This window comes from Vicugna pacos, chromosome X, assembly GCF_048564905.1.
Source record: "Vicugna pacos chromosome X, VicPac4, whole genome shotgun sequence".
Taxonomy (NCBI): domain Eukaryota; kingdom Metazoa; phylum Chordata; class Mammalia; order Artiodactyla; family Camelidae; genus Vicugna; species Vicugna pacos.
This window is the reverse complement of record NC_133023.1, coordinates 43,219,566-43,242,653: the sequence shown is the minus strand read 5'-3', so window position 1 is coordinate 43,242,653 and position 23,088 is coordinate 43,219,566. Positions and strand designations below refer to the sequence as shown.

The window sequence follows — 23,088 nt, the reverse complement described above, 5'->3', positions numbered from 1 at the left end:
ATTATATCTTTCTGATTCTTGCTTAATTTGGAATTTGCTATTAAATGATGGCAGTGATCTTGTATTATTTTTTAAATCTAAAACTCGTAAGGGTAATAGAATGTAAAATGAGCATTTAGGCAGCTGTCATAGTTATTATAGGAACGTTTTGAATTATCTTGACCTAATTAATTTTTTCTTTTTTTAAACTGAAGTACAGTCAATTACAATGTGTCAATCTCTGGTGTACAGCACAATGTCCCAGTCATGCACATATATATATATATATTTGTTTTCATATTTTTTCCATTAAAGGTTATTACAAAATATTGAACATAGTTACTTGTGCTATACAAAAGAAACTTGTTTTAATCTATTTTTATATATAGTGGCTAACATTTGTAAATTGACCTGATTAATTTTATATTGAATACCTAGAATCTGATAATTAATTTAAGGTTCTCTCAATATTTTAATATTGCTTGAGGATAAAAGTAATATAGATTTCTCAAAAGTTAAATATATATAACAACGACAAAAATATATAATACGTATATATATACTGATTGCTCATTGTATCTAGCCATCCTAGAAGACTTTGAAATATAGATTTGCAATATTTGCGATAGAGAAGCCCTTATTTGGAATTTTTATAAGTATTTTTGATAACATTGATTATTCTGATTCCAAAAAATACTTGTTTGTTTTATTTTACTAGTTGGGGTTATATTGTATGTACATTTTGGGATACTATTTTTTTCCTTACTTAATGTTGCAGTATGAGAATTCTCCATGTTATTAATTACCTCGAGAATATTTTTGGTTTCTGTGTATTAACATATGCATATATGTGTATATCCATAATTTATGTAACATTACCTCTGTTACCGGAGATTTAGATTGTTTTACAGTTTTTCACTGCTATTTGTAGAGCTTTGACCAAATCTTTGTCAAAAAGTTGTTAAACTTGCACTGTATATATATTTATCTCATTTAAAATTTACATACGGTTTAGTGGCTTTAAAAAATCATTATTTTACTAAGTGTCATGTTGATTTGTGTTTTCAATTGCTTAATTTGGGACTAGAAACCATTTTTCTTCTTCCAGGGTATAAAACCAGCCAGTTTCAATAAAGTCACTGATCCTGAAGTGAAAGAAATCATTGAGGGTTGTATTCGTCAAAACAAATCTGAGAGGTGGGTGCATATGTAGTGAAATGACAAACTGATGGATAAATTTTTCTCTTATCTTGCACTGACCTTTGAGTCATGCTCAGTATGACTTTTGAGTGGAAGCCAAACCATACTGTCTAGAGTGAAGTATATCAGTGCATCTTGTTTGCCATTTTAGACTTTGATATCATGTGCTGAATTTTTCTTGAACCTAAACATTTAGGTTGTGTTTTTCTGTGTGTGTTGTGACAAGTTTCATCACCTTCAGCCATCAGTTTAACAGTCAGTGTGCCCCCTCCCACGTTAACTTGCTTCTAACAGTTGATAGTAGAGAGCTTCTGCAGTATCACCTTCAGATATGTACAAAAATGTTTTTTTTATGATAGTTAAAAAAGAGTTTAACCACCAACTCACCAAATATTTTTTATTTCCCCCTATGTCTTTGTGTCATGATAATGGTAAAGCTGATAGGGTTATTTTTGTTCAAGAAATAGCATTTTAGATTTATCTGTATCACAATTCATATTGTTCTTATGAACAACTCCTTTTAGTTTTAGCTTATATTTCTCTTTGATTTGAGCTTTAGATAGCTGCTGATTTAAACTGGTAGGTAGTGTTTTTATTTTTACCTATTTATTGATTATGATTAATAAAGGTGATAGATCCTTTATAGAAATTATTTCCACCAGCATTTCACTGATTGTCCCACATTTTTACTAATTATCTAAGTTTATGTTGCATGTCTGAGAATATTAAAAAACCCACTAAATAAATCCTGTTTAATTATAGCTTTATTATACAACATTAGTGTTTGTACTAACTGGCTATCTAGATACATACATATTTTTAAAATTTTTTTATTGTTTTTTTGTTGGGGGAGGTAATTAGGTTTCTTTCTTTCCTTCTTTCTTTTTTATTTTTAAAGAAGGTACTGGGGATTGAACCCAGGACCTCGTGCATCCCAAGCACACACTCTACCATTGAGCCACACCCTCCCCCTATTTTTAACTTATGATAAAATATATATAACCTAAGGGTTACCATTTTAATCATTTTTAGATGTACATTCAGTGGCATTAAGCACATTCACATTGTTGTACAACCATCACTGCTATTTCCAGAACTTTCTCATCATCCCAAACAAAAACTCTGTGCTCATTAAACAGTAACTCCCCATTTCCTTTCTCTTCAACTCCTGGTAACCTCTCTTCTGCTTTCTGTCTGTACCTCTATGTAGGTACCTTGTATAAGTGGAATCATACAATATTTGTCCTTTTGTATCTGGCTTATTTCATGTAGCATAGTGTTTTCAAGGTTGATCCATGTTATAGCATGTATCAGAATTTTGTTCTTTTTTAAGGCTGAATACTATTCTATTGTGTGTGTGTGTGTGTGTGTGTGTGTGTGTGTGTGTGTGCATGCACACCACATTTTGTTTATCCGTTCATGTGTTGATGGTCACTTGGGTTATTTCTACGTTTTGTTTATTGTGAATAATGCTGCATAAACCTTGGTGAACAAGGTTCTTGAATCTCTGCTTTCTATTCTTTTTTTGTATATACCTAGGAGTAGAATTACTGAATCATATGGTAATACTATGCTTAATTTTTTGAAGAACCACTACATTTTTTTCCACAGTGGCTGTATCATTTTGCATTCCCTCCAGCAATGTGTGATGATTCTGATTTCTCAGTATCCTCACCAACACTTGTTATTTTCCATTTTGATAATAACCACACTAATGGATGTGAAGTGGTATCTCATTGTGGTTTTGGTTTGTACTTCCCTAATGACTAATAATTGTTGAGTATCTTTTCATTTTGGCCATTTGTATATCTTTGGAGAAATGTCTATTCAAGTCCTTTGCCTTTTTAAAAAATTGAATTGTTTATTTTGATGTTTTTGTTTTTGAGTTGTAGGAGTTCAGGCATGCTTTTTTTTTTAAGCTATGCTAAAACTATTGGAAGTAGTCTTAAACTGTGGAAGTAGTCATCTTAGTTTGGTTTCTGGTTGTTGTTGTACAGCATTTTAATTATGATCTGTTACCAAAGAACACTGGAATATTCCAAAGGATTCATGGCTCATTAGGGTTTTGGAAAGAGCACAGGCTTCCACATTAGAATAAGATTCAAATCTGGATTCAGCTAGTATGATCTTGAGCAAGTTACTTAGCTGTTCCTTAAAACAGGTATTATTTTGATGATTAAAAAGATAATGAATGCATATAAAGTATCTAACAGGTAATAAGTATTTAATGAATGGTATTGTCTGCTGCTATTACAGTGATTATTCCATAGTAAAAATACTTAGGCAAAATTTTCATTGAGAAGCAGAGGGCTTAACTTGGTTGTGCCTTCTTAAACACATCTCACCTTAGCCTTAAAACTAGTCTGAGCTTCTTATTCTTTTTATAAAACTGTCTTAGTTAAGTGATTGTCTCTTGGTCACTCAAAATGTAGATTGAAAATCCTCAATTTATAGGATACCATGCTGTCAATATGCTTATCTGTTTTAAATACTATAGGAGGCACTTTCTTCATAGCTATTATGGAATACATCAATTTTTGCTCTCCCTGGCCTGTAATAGAGATAGATTGGATATTATATATGTATTTTAGAAGTTAGCCAAAAAAAAGGAAATTAACTGTCCCAGCTTGTAAAAGAATCTTTTGAACCCTTGTCCTTTTTTTCTCTTCAGAGATGGTTAATTCCTAATATTAGGCTAGAGTTATATTCATTGTATGTGTACTTTGGCCTAGAACACTGGACTTAAATCATTTCAAGAAAATCTCCAGACTTTGCTGAACTAAATTAGTTTCACCTGTGGCACTCTGTAAAGCGGGAAGTATGCTGACTAGATTATTGTTAATAGAATTAATGACTTCTATTTATAACATTTGTAAGAGAGTTTGAATTCCTAATTTACTTTAGAGTTTATGTATCTGGAAGAGTTTTTAGATTCCTTTGCTGACAATCTGTTGTTTGAGTTTTAGTAACTTAAGCCAGTGGCTTAGGGAAGATACTCAGTCCACCTAATGTGTATTGGAGTGCTTCTCTAATTCTCTCTAAGCATACTTTTAGGTATCTAGAGATGTTACTGTTAATAATCCTTAATTAGGGTCACTACAAATGCATGTTAGTTGGGATTTCTTTGCATCCTTGGTAATAATAAATTGGATATAAGATTTGGCTTTTATAATAAGGCAGATTAATGGTTTAATTAATAGAAAATTAACATAAGGTTGCTGCTTGGACACATGTTTTACGAATTAAGTAACTTGTTTATGATTGGAGGAATTGATAACAGATTTGTTTGTTTATTAGGTTGTCTATCAGGGACCTACTAAACCACGCATTTTTTGCTGAGGATACAGGACTAAGGGTGGAGTTAGCAGAGGAAGATGATTGCTTAAATTCATCCCTGGCTTTAAGACTCTGGGTTGAAGACCCTAAAAAATTAAAAGGAAAGCACAAAGACAATGAAGCTATTGAATTCAGTTTCAATTTAGAAACAGATACATCTGAGGAAGTAGCGTATGAAATGGTAAGTGAATTCTACCAGTATCCTCTTCTCCCCTTATAGTATCAGGGTTGATTCCTTTCTTCTTGTCATTGCTTGCTTTCTTCTCATTTTCTCCTTTTTTTAATTTAAATTGTTATTTTGTTGTGGAATATATATCTACAACAGAGTATATTAAATAAAACATGAGTTTTGTTAAGAAATAGATCCCTACTGGTACCTCAGAAGCTACCTGTGTGCCCCTCCCACTTGCATTCCCCTCCCTCATTACCACAGGTAATATCTACTCTGACTTTCGTGTTACTCATTCCTTTGCTTTTCATTATAGTTTACCTAAACAACATATGTTGTTTTGTTTTGAAAACCTGAGTGGCAGCAACACCTCACTGGTTACTGAAGTTACTATTAGGTGAAGATGCCCAGGAGGGAATAAGCTGAATAGCGTCTCTCAGTCCTAGTCTGGCTCCAGCTTCCCTAAGATTGTATGAGAGCCGCTTCTAGGGGAGTCAGCGGGTGAGGTCATGCGTGAGTCCAGAAAAACACATGGCTCACCACAGTCAGGGCACCAGCAGGCTGTTGTGTGGACCAGAAAAATTAGTTGCCTGGTAACAATATGGTTTGACAGGGAGTGGGCCTCTCTGACTTCTCTACTTCTCATCTCCTCATGACCCCTCCCCAAGAGTAGGAGACAGCAAATAACCTCTGTGGGGTGGAATGAGTGTCCACACCCTATCCAGGCTGCTGCAGTGCTTGGGAGGGAGGGTGTGCAGTAGACTCGGCAGCATGTGGTCAGATTAGCCAAATATAGATACTCTGAGCCAGGCTCACCTGGGCATTCTGTCCTCAGGTTAAAAAGAAGTATGGCATATTGACAGTGGGGATCTTGGAGTGATAGCCTTTAACATGTTTCTTTCTAGTCACACAATTCTAATCTAGAATGATTGTCTTGGACATCTGGTACACAACTATCATACTAATATTTCTCTTTACTATCTTTCTAGACTTCTCTGCTTCTCTCCTGTATTGGATTTCATGTTTCCTAAATCCCATGTCTTTCTCTTTCTTGGTTTATCCTTTTGTTTTAGTGGCATACCTCCTCTGCTAGCTTCTTAATTAAGAAAGGCTATATAGGAGGTAAATTCTTTGAGATTTGCATGTATTAAAAAAAGTCTTTATTCAAAAAAGTCTTTATTCTATCTTCATATTAATTGATTATTTGGCTGGCTCAGTTATTTTAGGTTGGCAGTTAAAAAATTTTGGAGTCATTGCTCCATGCTTTTCTAGCTATCAGTAATGATGTGAAATACAGAGATGTTCTGTTTTCTGGATCTTTTGCACATGATCCATTTTTTTCTCTCTGGAAGCTTGTAATATCTTCTCTTCTCAGTATTCTGAAATTTCCCAGGGTGTCTTGATTTGTGTCTGTTTTCATCTACTGTGCTGGATACTCTGTGGACTCATAGCATTTAGTTTCTGGGAAATTTCTTGAAGTGTTTTATTGATGAGTTCTTTCCCTTTGTTTTCTCTTTCTGGAACTGCTGTTATTTGGATTTTGGGCCTCTTAGACTGTTTCTCCAATGTTCTTATCTTTTCTATTTTCCATCCTTTTGTCTTTTTATTCTCCTTTCTGGAAGATATTGTCAGCTATATCTTTTATGCTTCCATTGAGTTTTTCATTTCTACTATCTTGTTTTCAATTTGAAGAGTTCCTTTTTGTTTTTCAGTCTGTTCCTTTTTTAGAGGAAGCATCTTGTTTTTTGTTTTGTGGATGTAGTATTATTGCATCTCTTGGTAATTTTAGTGAAGAGAGTGTTTTTGACATTTTTTCTCTTCCTGCATAGTCTCTTTTCTCCAAGTTGCTGTCTTTTTCTTTGTTGGTTTTGTGCTCCATTTTCTTGTTGGAGGCTTTTCTCATATTTATGTTTATGTTTGGCCAGCTTCTCATGATTAATAAATAGTGAGAGACTGTATTAGTTTTCTGTTGCTGTATAGAAAGTTACTACAGATTTAGTGGCTTAAAATAATTTCAGTTCTGTAGGTGAGAAGTCCTGGTAGACTTTGCTGGATTCTCTGCTTAGAGTCTGACAGGCTAAAATCAAGGTTTGGCAGCCTGGACTCTTATCTGGAGACTCTGGGACAGAATCTTCTTTCGGGCTCAACCAGGTTGTTGGCAGAATTCAGTTCCATGTGATTATAAGAGTAAAGTCTTCCTTGCTGGCTGTTAGCTGGGGGTCTCCTTGAGGCTGTTTTTCAGTCCTTTCACATGCCCCCACTCCATCTTCAGAGTCAGCAATGGCATGTTGAATCCTTCTAGTATCACTAGCTGGTAAAAGGCCCACCCAGAATCTATCTTAATGTCAGTTGTGTATAACTCAATAATGGGAATGATATCTCATATTCACAGGTTTGAGGACTATGGTGTCTTGGAGGGGCCATGATTTTGCCTACTACAGGAACTAACAAAGTTGACTGGATGGAAGCTTATCTCAGACTTGTTAACTTTTACTGTAGGGTATCTGGGTGGGCCAATAATTGGGAAATCTCTGACATAAATATTTGTGGGTCTTTCTTCTTAGATTGGTCAGATTCTCCAGAGAAGCATCCTTCAGTGTCCTACCTGGAGGATGTGGTTACTGATATTTTGGTAGCTACGTGGGAAAGAGAGTTGGGAGTTTCTGCATATGGCATTCAGCATGCATATGGTCATTTAATCTTGTTTTCCACATGGTAGCCATACCCTAGACTGTGCCTGGTGTTCCCTAGTCTAGAAATGTTCTCTTTTACCCTCTCCAGAGAACAAAATTCCAGACTTCTTGAGTAGGGGAGGAGCAATCACCCAAAGATATGGAATGGAAGGTGGAGCACAGAGACCTAACATCTAACTGCTTCTCAAAACCCTTTCACTTAGTCTTCCCTATTTTAGTCATCTCTTTTGACTTTACCTCGTTCTGGAAGTACCTGGTGCTGCCAGTTCCTGTGTGTTATGAGTGTTCTTCAGAATAAATGGGAATGATTCTCAGCTTTCCCTGATTCACCTTTTTCAGGTCTGCTAGGTCAGTTATTATCTATTTGTTTTCCATATCTCAAAATGTCCAAAATGTTATTTGTTGTTGCTGTTGCCTTTATTTTTTCGATCCTTGGGAGTTTATGACTTAAAAAATCCATTTACTCTGAGGTTTTTTTTTCTCTTTGAGCTTCCAGAGGGAGTGAAATTCAATATATAGAATCCATCTCATATTTTAATCATTTTTCAAGTACGATGAAATTTCCCTGAGTCTTCAGACCCCCAAGACATGCTTTAAAAAGCAGATTGTAGGACTGAGAATGATTATGTCCTGGCACCTCCTCAAGTCATCATCTCTGCTACTCAGCCTTGTTCCTTTCAGACAACAAGCCCTTAACTTCTTTCTCTTCTCTCACTCTTCTAATTCCTAGTAAGATATAGCACTTCACTGTGAACATACTTCCTCATCTACCTCTCCCTTAATAGCCTGCAAGTTCCTTGGTTTGTTCTAATCCAGGTCAGGCTTTACCTTCCTCTGTGACACTTTCTCTACTTCCACAAAAGAGGCTTGTGCTCCTTTAGGGCTTTTGCAGCCCCTCATTTCTACCTCTTATTTCATTTGTAGTTAAGTTTGTATCCATCTCTCACTACCAAATTGTGTGTTTATATAGGACAGAGGACCAGCTTAGGCACTTACATGTCTTTGGAGCCCAGTACTGGGCACATTGTAGGCACTTAATGTTGCTGAATGAGGAAACCTTTTTAATCTTTCACAAAACGTAATGGTAATCATAAATTACCTATAATAAGATTGCATGTACTGAATATCAAGCTATTTGTTTTTGTTTAAAGCCAGAATTATTTCAATAGTGCTTAGTAATAGTATTGTTTTTCTTATGCTGATTAAAGGGTCTGACATTTATGCATGTCTGATTAAGAACATAGAAACAAATTAACTGTTATTTAATAGCATTTGGGGTTTGGGGGCAGAAAATAACTGCTAGTAAAAAAAGTTAAAATCTTAAATGTTAAAGATATGGTTTGCTTCTTATATTTTGTTTGTAGGTCAAGTCAGGATTCTTCCATGAAAGTGATTCCAAGGCTGTTGCTAAGTCCATTAGAGATCGGGTGACTCTGATAAAGAAGACAAGGGAGAAGAAGCCAGCTGGCTGTTTGGAAGAACGCAGGGATTCCCAGTGCAAGTCTGTGGGGATTGTACTCCCTCAGCCCCAGAATACAACTTTGCCCCCTCCTCCTGCTCAGCACACTGGCACTGAATGCGAAGAAACTGAAGTTGATCAACATGTTCGACAACAGCTTCTACAAAGAAAACCACAGCAGCACTGCTCCTCTGTTATAGGTAACAGTTATAATTTATACAAGGAAACGTGTAACTGTATGCCTTTATCTTTAAATAATACTTTTGTATGTTTCAAAGCATTTTGTTATCTGTCATTTCATCAGTCCTTCCCTGAAATGGACAAGCAAACTAGTTTCCTTATTTTAAAAGTAAACTGTTCTGTTAAGTGACTTGACCAAGGTATTAGTTGAATAAGGGTTATAATCTTTTTGCTATTTTTAAGGGCCTGACATAAATCCTTTAATAAAGAAGATGTGGAACTAAAGATAGAATTTATTCCTCAAAAAGGAGTTTTCTAAACTTTAAGACCCTTTGTATTTTAGACTCAAGTATAAAACTAACAGTTTCTATAATCTTTCTGCTGTAATACATTCTCTTCTCTGGAAGGACACAGTATTTTCATAGTAATAACCAATTGTTCTATAAAGGCAATATTATTTTCTAGCCAGGTTCTAGGAGAATGAGAACATGACACTTAGATTTTACTGAAATCCTAATGGCAAATATAGATTAGTTAGGAATATATATGAAATGGCCAGCAAATGAAGTTGACTTTTATGTGATTGTTTTTAGATTTGCTTTACTAAGAAAATTTTAGTTACACTACATTTTCAGCATGGAGAGTTTACATGATGGTTTTTGATTGATTCTGTAGTGTACATATTTTATTTGAAGCAGTTTCAGGTTGTCAGAGTAAAAAACAAAAAAATAAACACTTACAATTTCCTAGTCATTTGGACCTTGTGTTTTGAGTTTTTCCTTCTACCTGTTGCTTGTTTTCTTTGTTGTAGGTGACAATTTGTCTGAGGCAGGAGCTGGATCAGTAATACACTCAGATACTTCAAGTCAGCCCAGTATAGCCTATTCCTCAGACCAGATAATGGGCTCTCAAATGGTTTCTAACATCCCACAGGCTGAAATAAATGTTCCAGGGAAAATTTATCCATCCCAGCAACTAGTGGGACATTACCAGCAGATTTCAGGGGTGAGGTGAACTGTTATATTTTTAAATATATAATCAGTATATTTACTGTTAATGGGAGATTTTATATTTAATCTTTTTTTTCTTATTTGACAGTTGCAGAAGCAGCCAAAGCTGACTCAGCCCCAAATTTTGCCTTTAGTTCAAGGTCATTCCACTCTTTTGCCTGTACATGCCGTTGGACCTCCAGTTGTCTCACAACCCCAAGTTTCACCATTAACTGTCCAGAAGGTCTCACAGGTAAAGGTAAGATACATTTTAGAAACTCTATTCAGTTAAACATATTTAATACTGCCTGGATTTTCTGACAGGCAGAAGTTCTCTTTTATATATTCATCATAGTTTATATAAAAGTCACTGAAAGCTAAAGTTATTTATATTGCCTTTCACTTAAGACATTTTTTCTGAGGATGTGCCTAACATTGTGTAACTAGAATCTTGAGACGCTGCTTATATAATTGGAAAAGAAACTGAGAATTTTGTATATGGATAAAAAAAAATTATTTAGGACTCAGATCCCTTTTTCTTGGTAATGATGGTTTGTTCTTTGTATTAGACTTTTCCAGCCTGGTTTGAATGTGGGGGGATATCTTTTATAGTTAATCAGAAATAGTATTTCATATACCTTTATAATTTTTAGCACTTTCATCTAAATTCTTGACTTTTTTGATTCATGTTTATTTCTATAGGAGAAAAAGTGTTTTTGTCATTTAGACTCTCAAAGTCAATGTTATTAATTTCTGGCAGTGAATAGACAGTCTTTGTGAGAGTTCATATATCAAGACTATATCCTGGTTTCCTAGGTTATGGACTCTGGATACATGACTGGGCTTTTATTTGCCATCACCTCATTTTCTTTCCTCAATCCCATAACCCCCTGTGTGTACATTTTCTCTTTGGGACTGAGATGGTCTAAACTCCTAGGCACTCTCTGTATATGATTTAATTAGCAGCTGGTGCATCTGTTTCTTTTAAGAAATTGCTATATAGTCAGTCATAGTTGAACAAACTTTTAATGACTACCATCTCTGGAGATACAAATTAAGATAAAATATGGTCCTTTCCCTCAAGGAGCTCACAGTCTTGTAGAGGAAAGTATAGACATACTTGGCAAATGGGGGTTGCATTTAAAATCTGCTGTGGGTATATTTAATCTAATATGGTTGACAGTGTATGGTGTTTGGCTAGTGTTTGTAAGTGATATGGTATGTGTTCATTATTGAGCTCATGCTGTGATTTCATTTATCTCTTTTTAAGACTATAATGCAAAATGTGTTGAATGGATGCTTAAATTAACTTAGGTTCAACCACATAAGTATACAGGTATGTGTATTTTGAAATGTGTTTCCAAAATTAAAAAAAAACTCAAAAAATTTATGGAAGTGTTAAAGCCCATAAAGTTATAGAGAAGACATTGAAAATCACCTGCTATCCCTCCAACTAGAAATAACTTATTGTTTACATTTGGGGGTAGAGCCTCTAGATTTGTCTTTTTTTCTATGTATACATACATAACTTTGCTTATACATACATATGTATATCACATACATACTATTTTGTAGCCTGCCCTTTTCACCTAATATACAGAAGCCACATAAGCAAACTCTTTGACCAGGAGGAGTCTTTTTATTGAACATGGTGGTTCAAGTTCTAGGAATTATTGTAGCCAGCCTATATATATTTAGCCAACTCTCTCCTCTCTTGAGAGAGCCTCTATGTTCCCTTTAGCGATGATATTAAAATCCTTTGAGCTTTCTCTTGGAACTTGCACTGTTTTGTGTGTGAAGGTGTCAGATTCAGTTACTCTGAATTTCTGCCAGGGTTTGAATGAGTTATGTGGCAAGTGCAATAAGTGAGAAGCCATGAGCGGAATATTGCTGGCACTGGTTTCAGCCCCTTGGTGCATTCAATTAGCGTTTATTCATGGTACTAGGATTTTTATAGGACTAATGCTATACCCAGTACCTTTTTGATAACTTCCTGAAATTTTTAGAATAAAGCATTATTTTAACTATCATTCTATCTGGGACAGTCCCATTAAAATGGGCATGATATATGCATTTATAATGTGAATTTTCCTTGCACCAGCACCAAGAACTTCAGCTGACCTTCGGAGCAGATTGAAAACTTCAGCTAAACCTATGACTTTAGACTTGTTAGTTACTGGAAATCCACAACCAGTCTTTTCTTCAGTTTCTCTGCAGACATTGTCTGCTTTATAAATGACTTCCCAGCATCCAACAGTTGGTCTTCACCTTGAGTCTGACCCTAGAAATGGGAAACAGGCATTAACCAAATTACCAAATGCCAATTAGACTTCTAACTTCTTACCAGTTAATCACCTGCAAGCTTTGTTGAATCATTCTTTTGCCCAGTATGTGAGCAGTGCACAGAATCCTGCTGGTACAGCTCAGCTCCCTTTTAATCCCATTGAGTGGCATTCAGGGGCACATCAGCCTTCACGAAAGATACATTCAGTATCCCAGCCATACTCAGTGGTACATCTGGAGTCTGTAATTCCGGGTTCTTCAGTGCCACAAAGCCAGACTGTGCACTTGAAGAAGCCTTGTTTCCAAGCCTCTATTCAGCAGCAGTCATTAATTTTACAACCTAAGGTTATGGCATCACCACAGAAAAATGTTCAGCAGGGTTGTACTCTGTGAGAGTTTGAAACTCATGCAAGTCAGCAGCAGCCAAAAGGTAGTATTGAAAGTGTGAGGCAGCCCCTGGAATGGCCATCTTATTCTGTTCAACATACTTATTCAGGACCACCTGCAGAACTGCCATCCCTCCCACTGAAGGCTTCTGAGCAGCTGCCCTTTGTGATACTTCCCCAGGAACAAGCTTCTTACCCTTCACAGTCAACTTACCCAATGCTGGCTCCAGCACAGCCTTTTCATTCACTGCCAGCCACAGAGCATCCTCTACACTGTACAACCACCAGGATCACAGCCGACCTATTCTACACAGACTTATCCAGTCCTACCTGCGGTACAGCCCTCTTATTTGACTGCAGCCCAAGGGCAGCCTGCATGTACAGTGCAACCTCTGGTTCAGTCACCTTTTCCAGACCAGCCAGCACGTATGATCCAAGCAGTTTACCTATAGAACAGCCTGCTTACCAGGCACTGCCTCTTGAGCATGCCCCTTATTCAGGACAGGCTTCTCACACCATCCAGACAACTGAACAGGCAACCTTCGTAACCCAGCAGATATACACAATGAAACCTCCTGATAGTAAGCAAGTACATACTACAAGCTCTGCAGATCAGGACTTACACTCAGTACCATCTTATGTAGCACAGACTTCTGAGCAACAAGCCTATTTAACACAACCCCAAGATATTAATTCTTCAGTGTTGGAACAAATATTTAACATCAACCTTAGATACACAAACACATTTTATTGAGCCTTTATTTAATGTGCAGAATTCAGCAGTTCCATCCCAAGCAGATGTCAGTTTGGGGCACCAGCAGCTAAAAGCCCAGTCAGTTAGCATTACATCTTGGAGGGCTGTGGAAGGACAGCTTCAACACCTTGAACAAATGTCCTTTATTCAGCAGGCCTCCTCAAAGACCCAGATCCAGCCCCCACACTTCTCTGCACAGCTTTCCCAATCACATCTAACATCAAGCCAGGTTTCTCACTTAGCTTTCATTCAGCATCAGCAGATGACTCATTCATCTCATAGGCAAGCACAGAAAAGCCATCAGTTGTCAGCCCAGGAAGGTCCCATAAATCAACATCAATCTTTGTATAGCCAACATGCTACTTTCCAATAGCAGGTGCCTCATTCACAGGCACCTAACCACATTCAGCCATTACCAGGTATTCCAAAGGCCAGTATAGACATGGTCCAGATTATACCTCCTTTGTGAGAATAGTTACAACCAGTGGCAATGGAACAACAATATGTAATACAGCCTTTAGAGCAGCCTCAAGTGCTTCAGACGTTAGACAGCAGTCAAACTTTCCCCTGCAAAAAAACATAGCACAGCACCAGCCAACATTCAGCAGCAGTTTGCTGTCTAGCCACAGTGGCAGTCAGTCATCTTCTAGTTTAACTTGTTTCTGGGTCATCAGAAACGCGATTATAACCCCAGACCCTCTATCAAAGCTTTGGGATAACCCTTACAAATCAGCCATCTTCTTCTATTCATCTATCAACACTTAGTATTCCAGTACAGGCTTCTACTGTCTTTTCAGAGCATTTCTGTGTTACAGACACAGGAGCATTTGCAAAGCCAAGAAATTCCAAAGGTAAATCCTGGGGGGAAAATGTGGATGATTGTGAATTTTCTGTAATGTTTGAGGGTCAGGGAGATAGTGAGCTGTAGTAGAAATGACACTGGACTGGGAGTCACAATACTTATTCCTGGCTTTTTTTCTTACTCGCTGGGTGGCTTTGATTCAAGTCACTTTGGAGTTTCCACATCTGTAAAGTGAAGGGGTTAGACCACATGATGCTAACAAAAAGTATTTGAGTGCCTGCCCGGGATATATCAGTGAATAAAGGACAAAAATCCCTTCTGTCATTGAGTTTTGTTGCCTAATTGAGGAGACTGTCAATAACCATGATGAAAATAAATTATATAATACACTACAATGAGTTTGGGGGCAATGTGGAGCAGGGTAAGGAGGAAAGTGGGCTGCAATATTAAATAAGATGGTGATCAGGATAGGCCTCACTGAGAAGGTTGACAATTGAGCACACACTTGAAGGAGGTGAGGGAATCCGGAGTGCACATTTCAGATGTCCTTTAATTTCTTTTGGTGACATGTTGTAGTTTTCAGTGTACAAGTCTCATACCTCCTTCAGTTTATTCCTAAGTTATTCTTTTTTATAAAATTGTAAATGGAATTATTTTCTTAATCTTCTTTTTGGATTGTTCATTGCTGATGTATAGAAATACAACTGACTTTTGAGTTCTGTTCTGCTATTCTGTAACTTTGCTAAATTTGTTTATTAACTCTAATAGGTTTTTTTTTGGTGGCTTTGTCATTCATCAGGATTTTCTGTATGTAAGATCTTTTCATCTTTCCTTTTCCAACTTAAATGCCTTTTATTTCTTTTTCTTCCTAATTGCTCGTGCTAGAATTTCCAGTGCCATGTTGAATAGAAGTGGTAAGGAGAGACATCCTTATGTTGTTCCTGATCTTAGTGGGAAAGCTTTCAGTCTTTCACCATTAAGTATGATGTTAGCTATGGATCTTTCCACTTTTAAACAACTTCATTCAGGTATAATCTATGTACAATAAACTGCATGTATTTATAGTGCACAATTCAATGAATTGACAGTTATATGCCACAATCAAGATACCAAACATTTTCCCAAGCCCCCAGAGTTTCTTGTGTACTTTTCCAGTTTTGGGTTTGTGTGTGTGTGTGTGTGTGTGTGTGTGTGTGTGTGTGTGTGTGTGATTGCTCTAGGGATTTTAATTTGCATTCTTTAATTCTTGAGTTTCTACATAGATTTTATATTGTATTTAATAGTATATTATATAAAATAGAAGAACAGTGCAACAATTTATTCCCTTCAGGTGTTATTCTTCCCTCTGTGCCTCCCTTCCTCCCTCCCTCCCTCCCTTCCCTCCTTACTTCCTTGCTTCCTTCCCCTCTAAATGTTTAATTGCTCTAGTACCATTTGTTGAAAAGACTATTCTTCCATTGAATTGCTTTTTACACCTTTGTGAAAAATCAATTGGACATATTTGTGTGAGTCTCTCTCTGCATTCTCTATTATGTTTAATTCATGTATGTCTGTTCCTCTGTTAATTACATTTGGTCTTGATTACTGTAGCTATATAGAAAGCCTTAACACTGGCTAAGGTGATTCCTCCCACTGCCTTTGGAGATTACAGTAGATATTCTAGGAATTGTACCTTTCCATATAAATTTTAGAATATGTTTGTCTATGTCTACAACAAATCTTTGGAATTTGACACAACATTGTAAAATGATTATAAATCAATAAAAAATGTTAAAAAAAAAACAAATCTTGCTGGGATTTTGATAGGAATTGCATTAATACTATAGATAAATGTGGGGAGAATTGACATCTTTACTATATTGAGTTTCCCAGTACATGAACACAGTATATCTCTCCATTTATTTAGATCTTCTTTGATTGCTTTTATTAACATTTGTAATTTTCAGCATACATATCCTGAACATCTTTTGTTAAGTTATCTCTAAGTATTTAACTTTCTTTGGAGGGATTGTAAATGGTATTGTTTTTCATTTTCGTTTCCATATGTTCATTGTTAGTACATAGAAATGCATTTGATTTGTGAGTATGTTTGTGTGAATATATTTGTATATCTCTTGTATCCTATGACCTTGCTGCACTTATTAGTTCTAAGAGGTTTTTTGGGGGTAGAATCTTTGGGACTTTTTAAATGTAGGTAATCACGTATTTTCCAAAACAGAGACAGTTTAATCTCTTCCTTTCTAATCTGTGTGCTGTTTAGTTCTTATTTTCCTTTTATTGTGCTAACTAGAATTTCGAGTACTATATTGAATAAGAGTGGTGAGAATGAACATCCTTACTTTGTTCCCAGTCTTAGGGAAAAACATTAAGTCTTTTAGCATTTTTCATGCATGTTCTTTATCAAGTTGAGGTAGTGCCCCACTATTCCTGACTCACTGAAAAAATACCTTTTCGATGTTAATTAATATGATTGTGTGACTTTTTTCACCTATTGGTATAGTGGATTACATTGATTTCGAAAGTTGAAACAGCCTTGCATCCTTGAAATAAACCCATTTGGTCATAATGTAGAATTCTTTGTATATACTGTTTGATTCAATTTACTAATATTTTATTGAGGACTTTTGAATCTTTAAGTTCATGGGAGATATTAGTCTGTAGTTCAGTTCTTCTATATCTGCTAATTTTCTGTCTAGAGGTTCTATCAATTGCTGAGAGTAGGGTATTGAAGTTCCTAACTATAATTGTGGATTTATATATTTCTCCTTGTAGCTCTGTCATTTTTTCCCATTTCTTTTGAAAGTCTCTTGGTTGATGTATCCACACTTAGGCTGGCTATGTCTTCTTGGTGGATTGATCTTTTTGTTATTATGTTATGTCCTTCTTCATCCCTAGTAATTTTCTTTTCTCTGAAGTCTACATTTTCTGATATTACATACCCACTCCTGCTTTCTTTTGATTAATGTTAGCATAAAGGATGGTCTTTTGCCATCCTATTTTCAACCTACTTATCTTGTGTTTGAAGTGAGTTTCTTGCAGAAAACATATAGTTGGCTTTTTATCCACTCAGCCAACGTCTCCCTTTTAACTGATATATTTAGACAACTTACATTGAAAATAATTATTGATCTCTTAGGACTTAAGTCTGCCATTTTATTATTTGTTTTTTCCCGATGTTTTTCTTTCCTCTGTTTTTCTTTTCTTGCCTTTCTGTGGGTTACTTGCAAATATTTTAGGATTCCTTTTTTGTTTTATTTATACTGTTTTGAGTATATTGGGCTGTAGTTTACTTAGTGGTTGCACTCTTTCTCTCTCTCTCCCTCTCCCTCTCTCTTTTTCTCTGTAACTTACCACTCACTACTAATATGGACATTTTACTACTTCAAGTTAAGTATTGAAACCTTACTTCCATTTAGGTCCGTTTTACCCTTTCCACTTTTAAAATATAATTGTTTCAAGCATTTCCTCTACGTAGTTACATACTACAATAGATACTGTTATAAATTTTGCCTTACATTAAATATGATTTAAGAAACTCATAAGGAGAATAGTCTACTACATATACCCTTATTTTTACCCATTGCATTGTTTTCTTTTCCTTTCTGAAATTCTGACTTTTTCTCTTATTTCCTTTCTCTCTGGAGAGCTTCCTTTAGTCATTCTTTAAGGATGGATCTGATAGTGATAAGTTCTCCTAGTTTCCTTTTGTCTGAGTATATCTTTTTTTTCTCTGTCATTTCCAAATATATATTTTGCTGAATCTAGAATTCATGGGTTAACAATTCTTTTCTTTCAGCACTTGAGAAATGTTATGCCACTTCTTTTTGGCCTCCATGTTTTCAGATGAGAAATTGGCTATCAATCAAATTGGCATTCTCCTATCAGTAATGTTTCTACTTCCTAGTTGCTGTCAAAATTTAGGTTTAAGTTTAATTATGGTGTATCTTAGCATGAATTTCTTTGGGTTTATGCTGTTTGACGTTAACTCAGCTTTATGAATCTGTTTTAGCCAGATTTGGGAAGTCTTCAGCCATTATTTCCTTGAATATTTTTTTCTGCTCCACATTCTTTCTTGACTCCTTCCAAGGCTCCAGTTATATGAATTTTCAGTTTTTAAAAAATCCTTCCCTGGGTTCAGAGGCCCTGTTCATTTTCTTTCAGTATCTTTTCTCTGCTGTTCGACTGAGAAAACTATTAATTTCTCCTCATGTTCTCTGGTTCTATTTTATGTCATTTCCAGTCTACTCTTTGGCCCATCTAGTTAATTTTTAATTTATGTTATTGTATTTTACCATTCTATAATTTCTATATGGTTCTTTTTTGTAAGTTCTATTTTTTTCCTGACGTTTTCTGTTTTTTTTTTCATTTGTTTCCAGAGAAATTATAATCCTGAGGCTCTTTTTCTGATAGTGGCTGTAAAGTCCTTGTCAGATAATTCCACCATCTGATTCATCTTGCTATTGGTGTGAGTTCATTGTCCTTTCTCATCTGAGTTGTGATTTTCTTGTTTTTGGTATGACAAATGATTTTTTTTATTGTACACTGGATGTTTTGGATATTATGATTGGAGACTCTTTTTTTTGTTGTTATTTGTTTTCAGAATTTACAGATTTATTGTGGCACTAGTATGCCCAGATATGTGACTTTTCTTTCCTTTTTTTTCATTTTTCAATTTATTAGGTAGAATTGTTACAATTTGACTGCACATATACAATATATTGCATGTAAATACATATATACAATATACTGCACATATTTTTAAATTTACATATATGTACTGTTCATTGTTTCTAAGAACATTTAGAGCTTTAGCTTTTTAAACTTACATAGTTATCAAAGGAATAAAGCCAGCCACAAAATAAGAATTAATTCAAAAGGATACATACACCTCACTATTAACAGCAACATTCTTTATAATTGCCCCAGATAAGGAAGCATCCTAAGTGCACATCAATAGATGAATGGATAAAGAAGATGCAGCATATATATGTAATGGAATACAACTCACTCATAAGAAAGAAGGATATTTTGCCATTTGTGGGCCTTCATTCACTTTTTTTTCTTTTTTTTTCACTTTTTTTTTCTTTTCGATTCAAAAACCAGATTTTTATAAGTGGCATAAACATTTCCATTGCATCGAAAACAACATAATACCTAGAAATAAACTTAACCAAGGAGGTTACCTATACTCTGAAAACTGTAAAAATTGATGAAGGAAATGGAAGATGATACAAAGAAATGGAAAGATTTCTTGTGCTCTTGGATTGGAAGAATCAACATTATCAAAATGGCCATACTACCCAAAGCAATCTACAGATACAGTGTAGATTGTCAAATATGTCAAAATATGACATTTTTCACAGAACTAGAACAATTCCAAAATTTATATGGAACCATAAAAGACCCCAAATTGCCAAAGCAATCTTTTCTAGGTCTTTTTTTTTCTCTCTCTTCTTTTTGTTCTCTTTTTTTGTGTTTTGATGACTAGAGAAGTTCCTTTAACATTTGTTGTAAAGCTGGTTTGGTGGTGCTGAATTCTTTCAGCTTTTGTTTTTCTGTGAAGCTTTTGATTTCTCTTATCAAATCTGAATGAGAGCGTTGCTGGATAGAGTATTTTGGGTTGTAAGTTTTTCCCTCTCATCACTTTAAATATATCATGCCACTCCCTTCTGGCCTGTAGACTTTCTGCTGAAAAATCAGCTGATAACCTTATGGGAGTTCCCTTGTATGTTATTTGTTGCTTTTCTCTTGCTAATTTTAATATTTTCTCCTTATCCTTAATTGTCAATTTGATGACTATGTGCCTTGGTGTGTTCCTCGCTGGGGTGGTACTGTGTGGAACTCTCTGCGCCTCCTGGACTTGGGTGACTGTTTACTTTCCCAAGTTGGGGAAGTTTTCAGTGATTATCTGTCCCAAAATTTTCTCAGGCCCTTTCTCTTTCTTTTCTCTTTCTGGGACCCCTATAATGTGAATATTAGAGTGCTTCATGTTGTCCCAGAGTTCTCTTAAACTGTCCTCATTTCTTTTCATTCTTTTTTCTGTTTTCTCTTCTGAAGTAGTGATTTCCACTAATCTGTCTTCTAGCTCACTGATCCGTTTTTCTGCCTCATTTAATCTATTCTTGGTTCCTTCCAGTGTGTTACTCATTTCAGTGATTTTATTCTTCAACTCTGTTTGGGTATTCTTAATATTTTCCAGCTCTGCTAAAAACTTCACTCTGTGCATCTGTTCTCCTCTTGAGGTCTCTGAACATCTTCACCATCATTACTTTAAACTCTTTCTTAGATAGATTGCCTATGAACATCTTCACCATCATTACTTTAAACTCTTTCTTAGATAGATTGCCTATTTCCTCATCACTTATTTCTTCTTCTGGGACTTTATCTTGTGCTTTAGCCTGGGTGATACTCCTCTGCCACCTCATATTGTTTATCTTTCTATTTGTATATTTAGGCAGAGGAGTTACGTTTCTCAACCTTAGACAGGGGGCCCTCTGTGGGAGACATCCTGTGGGTCCCAGCAGTACACTCCTCTCTGGTCACCCAAGGGCCAGGGTCCAGCTGGTCCTAATGTAGAGTCTGGCCTGTGTTTGTGGATTCTTCCACAGGCTTTGGTATTGTTGTTTTCTTATTTCTGGTGTCTGCCCCCTGATGGATGAGGCTGGACTGGAGGCTTATGCAGGTTTCCTGGCAGGAGGAGCCGGTGCCTGCCCACTGCTGGGTGAAGCTTGGTCTTGGACCTCTGGTGAATAAAGGTGTCTAGAGGCATTGGTGGCTTTGGAAGTCTGCTGATGGGTGGGGCTGCATTCCCACCCAGTAGGTTATTTGGCTGAGGCTTCCCAGCCCTTAAGCCTATATAGGCTGTTGGGTGGGGCTAGGTCTTGGTGCTAATGATCCAATCAAAATGTCAGTCTCCAAGAAAACTCATGTAGACTAACACTCCTGAAATGTCTGCCACCAGCTTTTATGTCCCCTGGGTGAGCTGTAGCCATCCACTACATTCCCAGGAGAACTTCCACAACCAGCAGGCAGGTCTGGCCCAGGTTCCTCTGCCCTTGGACCCAGTGTATGTGAGATTCTGTGAGTTGTTCCCAAGAGAATGAAGTCTCTATTTTCCCCAGTCTCATGGGGCTAAGCCCTGCTGGCCTTCAAACCAGATGTCCTATGGTCTCCTCCTCCTCCCAATGCTGGAACCCTGGGTTGGGAGCCTGACCTGGGGCTTAGAACTCTCACTCCTGTGGGAGAGCCTCTGCGACTTGATTATCCTTCAGCTTGTGGGTCTCTCACCTGTGGGGTACAGAGCCCTATTATATCATGAGCACACCCCTCCTACTATTCTACTGTGGTTCCTTCTTTATGTTTCCAGTTGAATAAGATCTTGTTTGTTAGGTTCCAGTCTTTTATTCAGTGGTTGTTTAGCAGTCAGTTGTGGTTTCATTGTAGTCACGAGGAGAGATGAGCTCATGGTCCTACTATTCTGCCATCTTGACTGGAAATCAGCAAAAATTCAGAGACTTGATCCTATTTAAATCTTCTATTTTAGCAGGCACTTACCCTGTTAAGTTTAACATGTAGGTTCTATCCTACTTTTGTGGGCTGTAGTTCTAATGATAATTTAGTTTTCTGAGCTCCTATAATGCTATTCTGGTCTGCCTGGTCTTCTGGCTTTGGTTGAGCTCTCACTAGGTATCTCTGTTGGTGCTACCTGCAGGAGTGGAAGGTGCTTCTCTTTGCTGCCAAGTGTTAGATTTGTTGAGTGGAGGATGCAGGATCCATAGAACAAAGAACATTTCCCCTGACCTCTTTTCTGGCTACCTGATGCTGGTACCCTTAATATGTGATCTCTGCCAGTGCCACTGGGGCATGGAAGTACTTACCTGGCCACTGTCTACTGCTGGGTAGAAGGTCAAGAGTTGTGGGGTCTACATGGCTCTCTACCACTGGGTAGAGGGCTGGGACATAATGCCTTGGGTTACCTTCTGCCATTGTGTGAAGAGTCATGAGACTCATGGCCTGGATCTTTTCCTGCTGCATGGTGAAGCACCAGGAGCTTCCTGGATCTTGAAGCCTCTGTACCACCAGACTCCTTCCTCTATCTCTTTAGTCTTGTAAGAATGTGGATTTTGTCTGAGTTTTAGTGACTATAGGGCTTACCCTCAAGTGAAAAGCCATAAAAATAGCAAAATCATGCATTATCCTTCCTTTCTTCTGTTGCCTTCCTACCAGTTTCTACCTGCTTTTGATTGTTCTCTTATGCCTTCAGACAGTTGTTAGGCACTTTTTGTTGGTATCTGTATCTGGGTGAGTGTAGGGTTTGACCTGTTGGGACCCTTACCAGAAGAAGAACCTCTTTTTCCTAATTTTTTATCATTGCAAAATATCATCCCTCATTATGTGCTCATCAGTAAACCCAGGAATTGATGACAACGGGATGGAATGAATTTCTGATGTTTGGGGTTTTTTTATTGCCAAGCTAGAGGAAAAAGGGATCTTCAGCCTGGTCAGATAGCAAGCTGTGTTTATATTTTGTGTCTTTCTCCCCAGTAAAACTGAAATTCTTTGTGACAGATCTGTACCTGATTTATCTCTGTATTCCTAGCACCTAGCACACTGTTTGTTACAATAATTGCTTGTTGTAAGTTTGTTGAATAAATTAATAAATAAGATGGGCTGTAGATATCTCTTATCAGCCTGCCCTCAGTGGAAGAGGATTATTTGTTGATGTTTATCATTCTTTTTGCCTAATCAGGACTTCCAAATGGATAATGAACTTGTGTTTGATGGGCAGCCTAAGATCCATTTTTTGTTTTGTTTTCTTTTCTATTTTCATTTTAAAAATTGTGATATTTGAACAAATA

General features: G+C 36.6%; 1 protein-coding gene and 1 non-coding gene across 3 annotated transcripts in view; one reads left to right on the top strand and one right to left on the bottom strand.

The window, feature by feature from the left end:
- WNK3 (WNK lysine deficient protein kinase 3) overlaps positions 1-23,088 on the top strand; it is a 128,409-nt gene that overhangs the window by 43,422 nt on the left and 61,899 nt on the right. For both annotated transcript variants that reach the window (XM_072956764.1, XM_006218265.4), the window contains exons 6-10: positions 1,088-1,176; positions 4,477-4,696; positions 8,742-9,036; positions 9,828-10,021; positions 10,115-10,264. In XM_072956764.1, coding sequence (XP_072812865.1) covers positions 1,088-1,176; positions 4,477-4,696; positions 8,742-9,036; positions 9,828-10,021; positions 10,115-10,264 — 948 coding nt within the window. The remainder of the gene's footprint in view (positions 1-1,087; positions 1,177-4,476; positions 4,697-8,741; positions 9,037-9,827; positions 10,022-10,114; positions 10,265-23,088) is intronic.
- Positions 2,076-2,147, bottom strand: TRNAP-GGG (transfer RNA proline (anticodon GGG)). The gene has a single exon. It is a non-coding gene; the product is annotated as a tRNA-Pro (tRNA).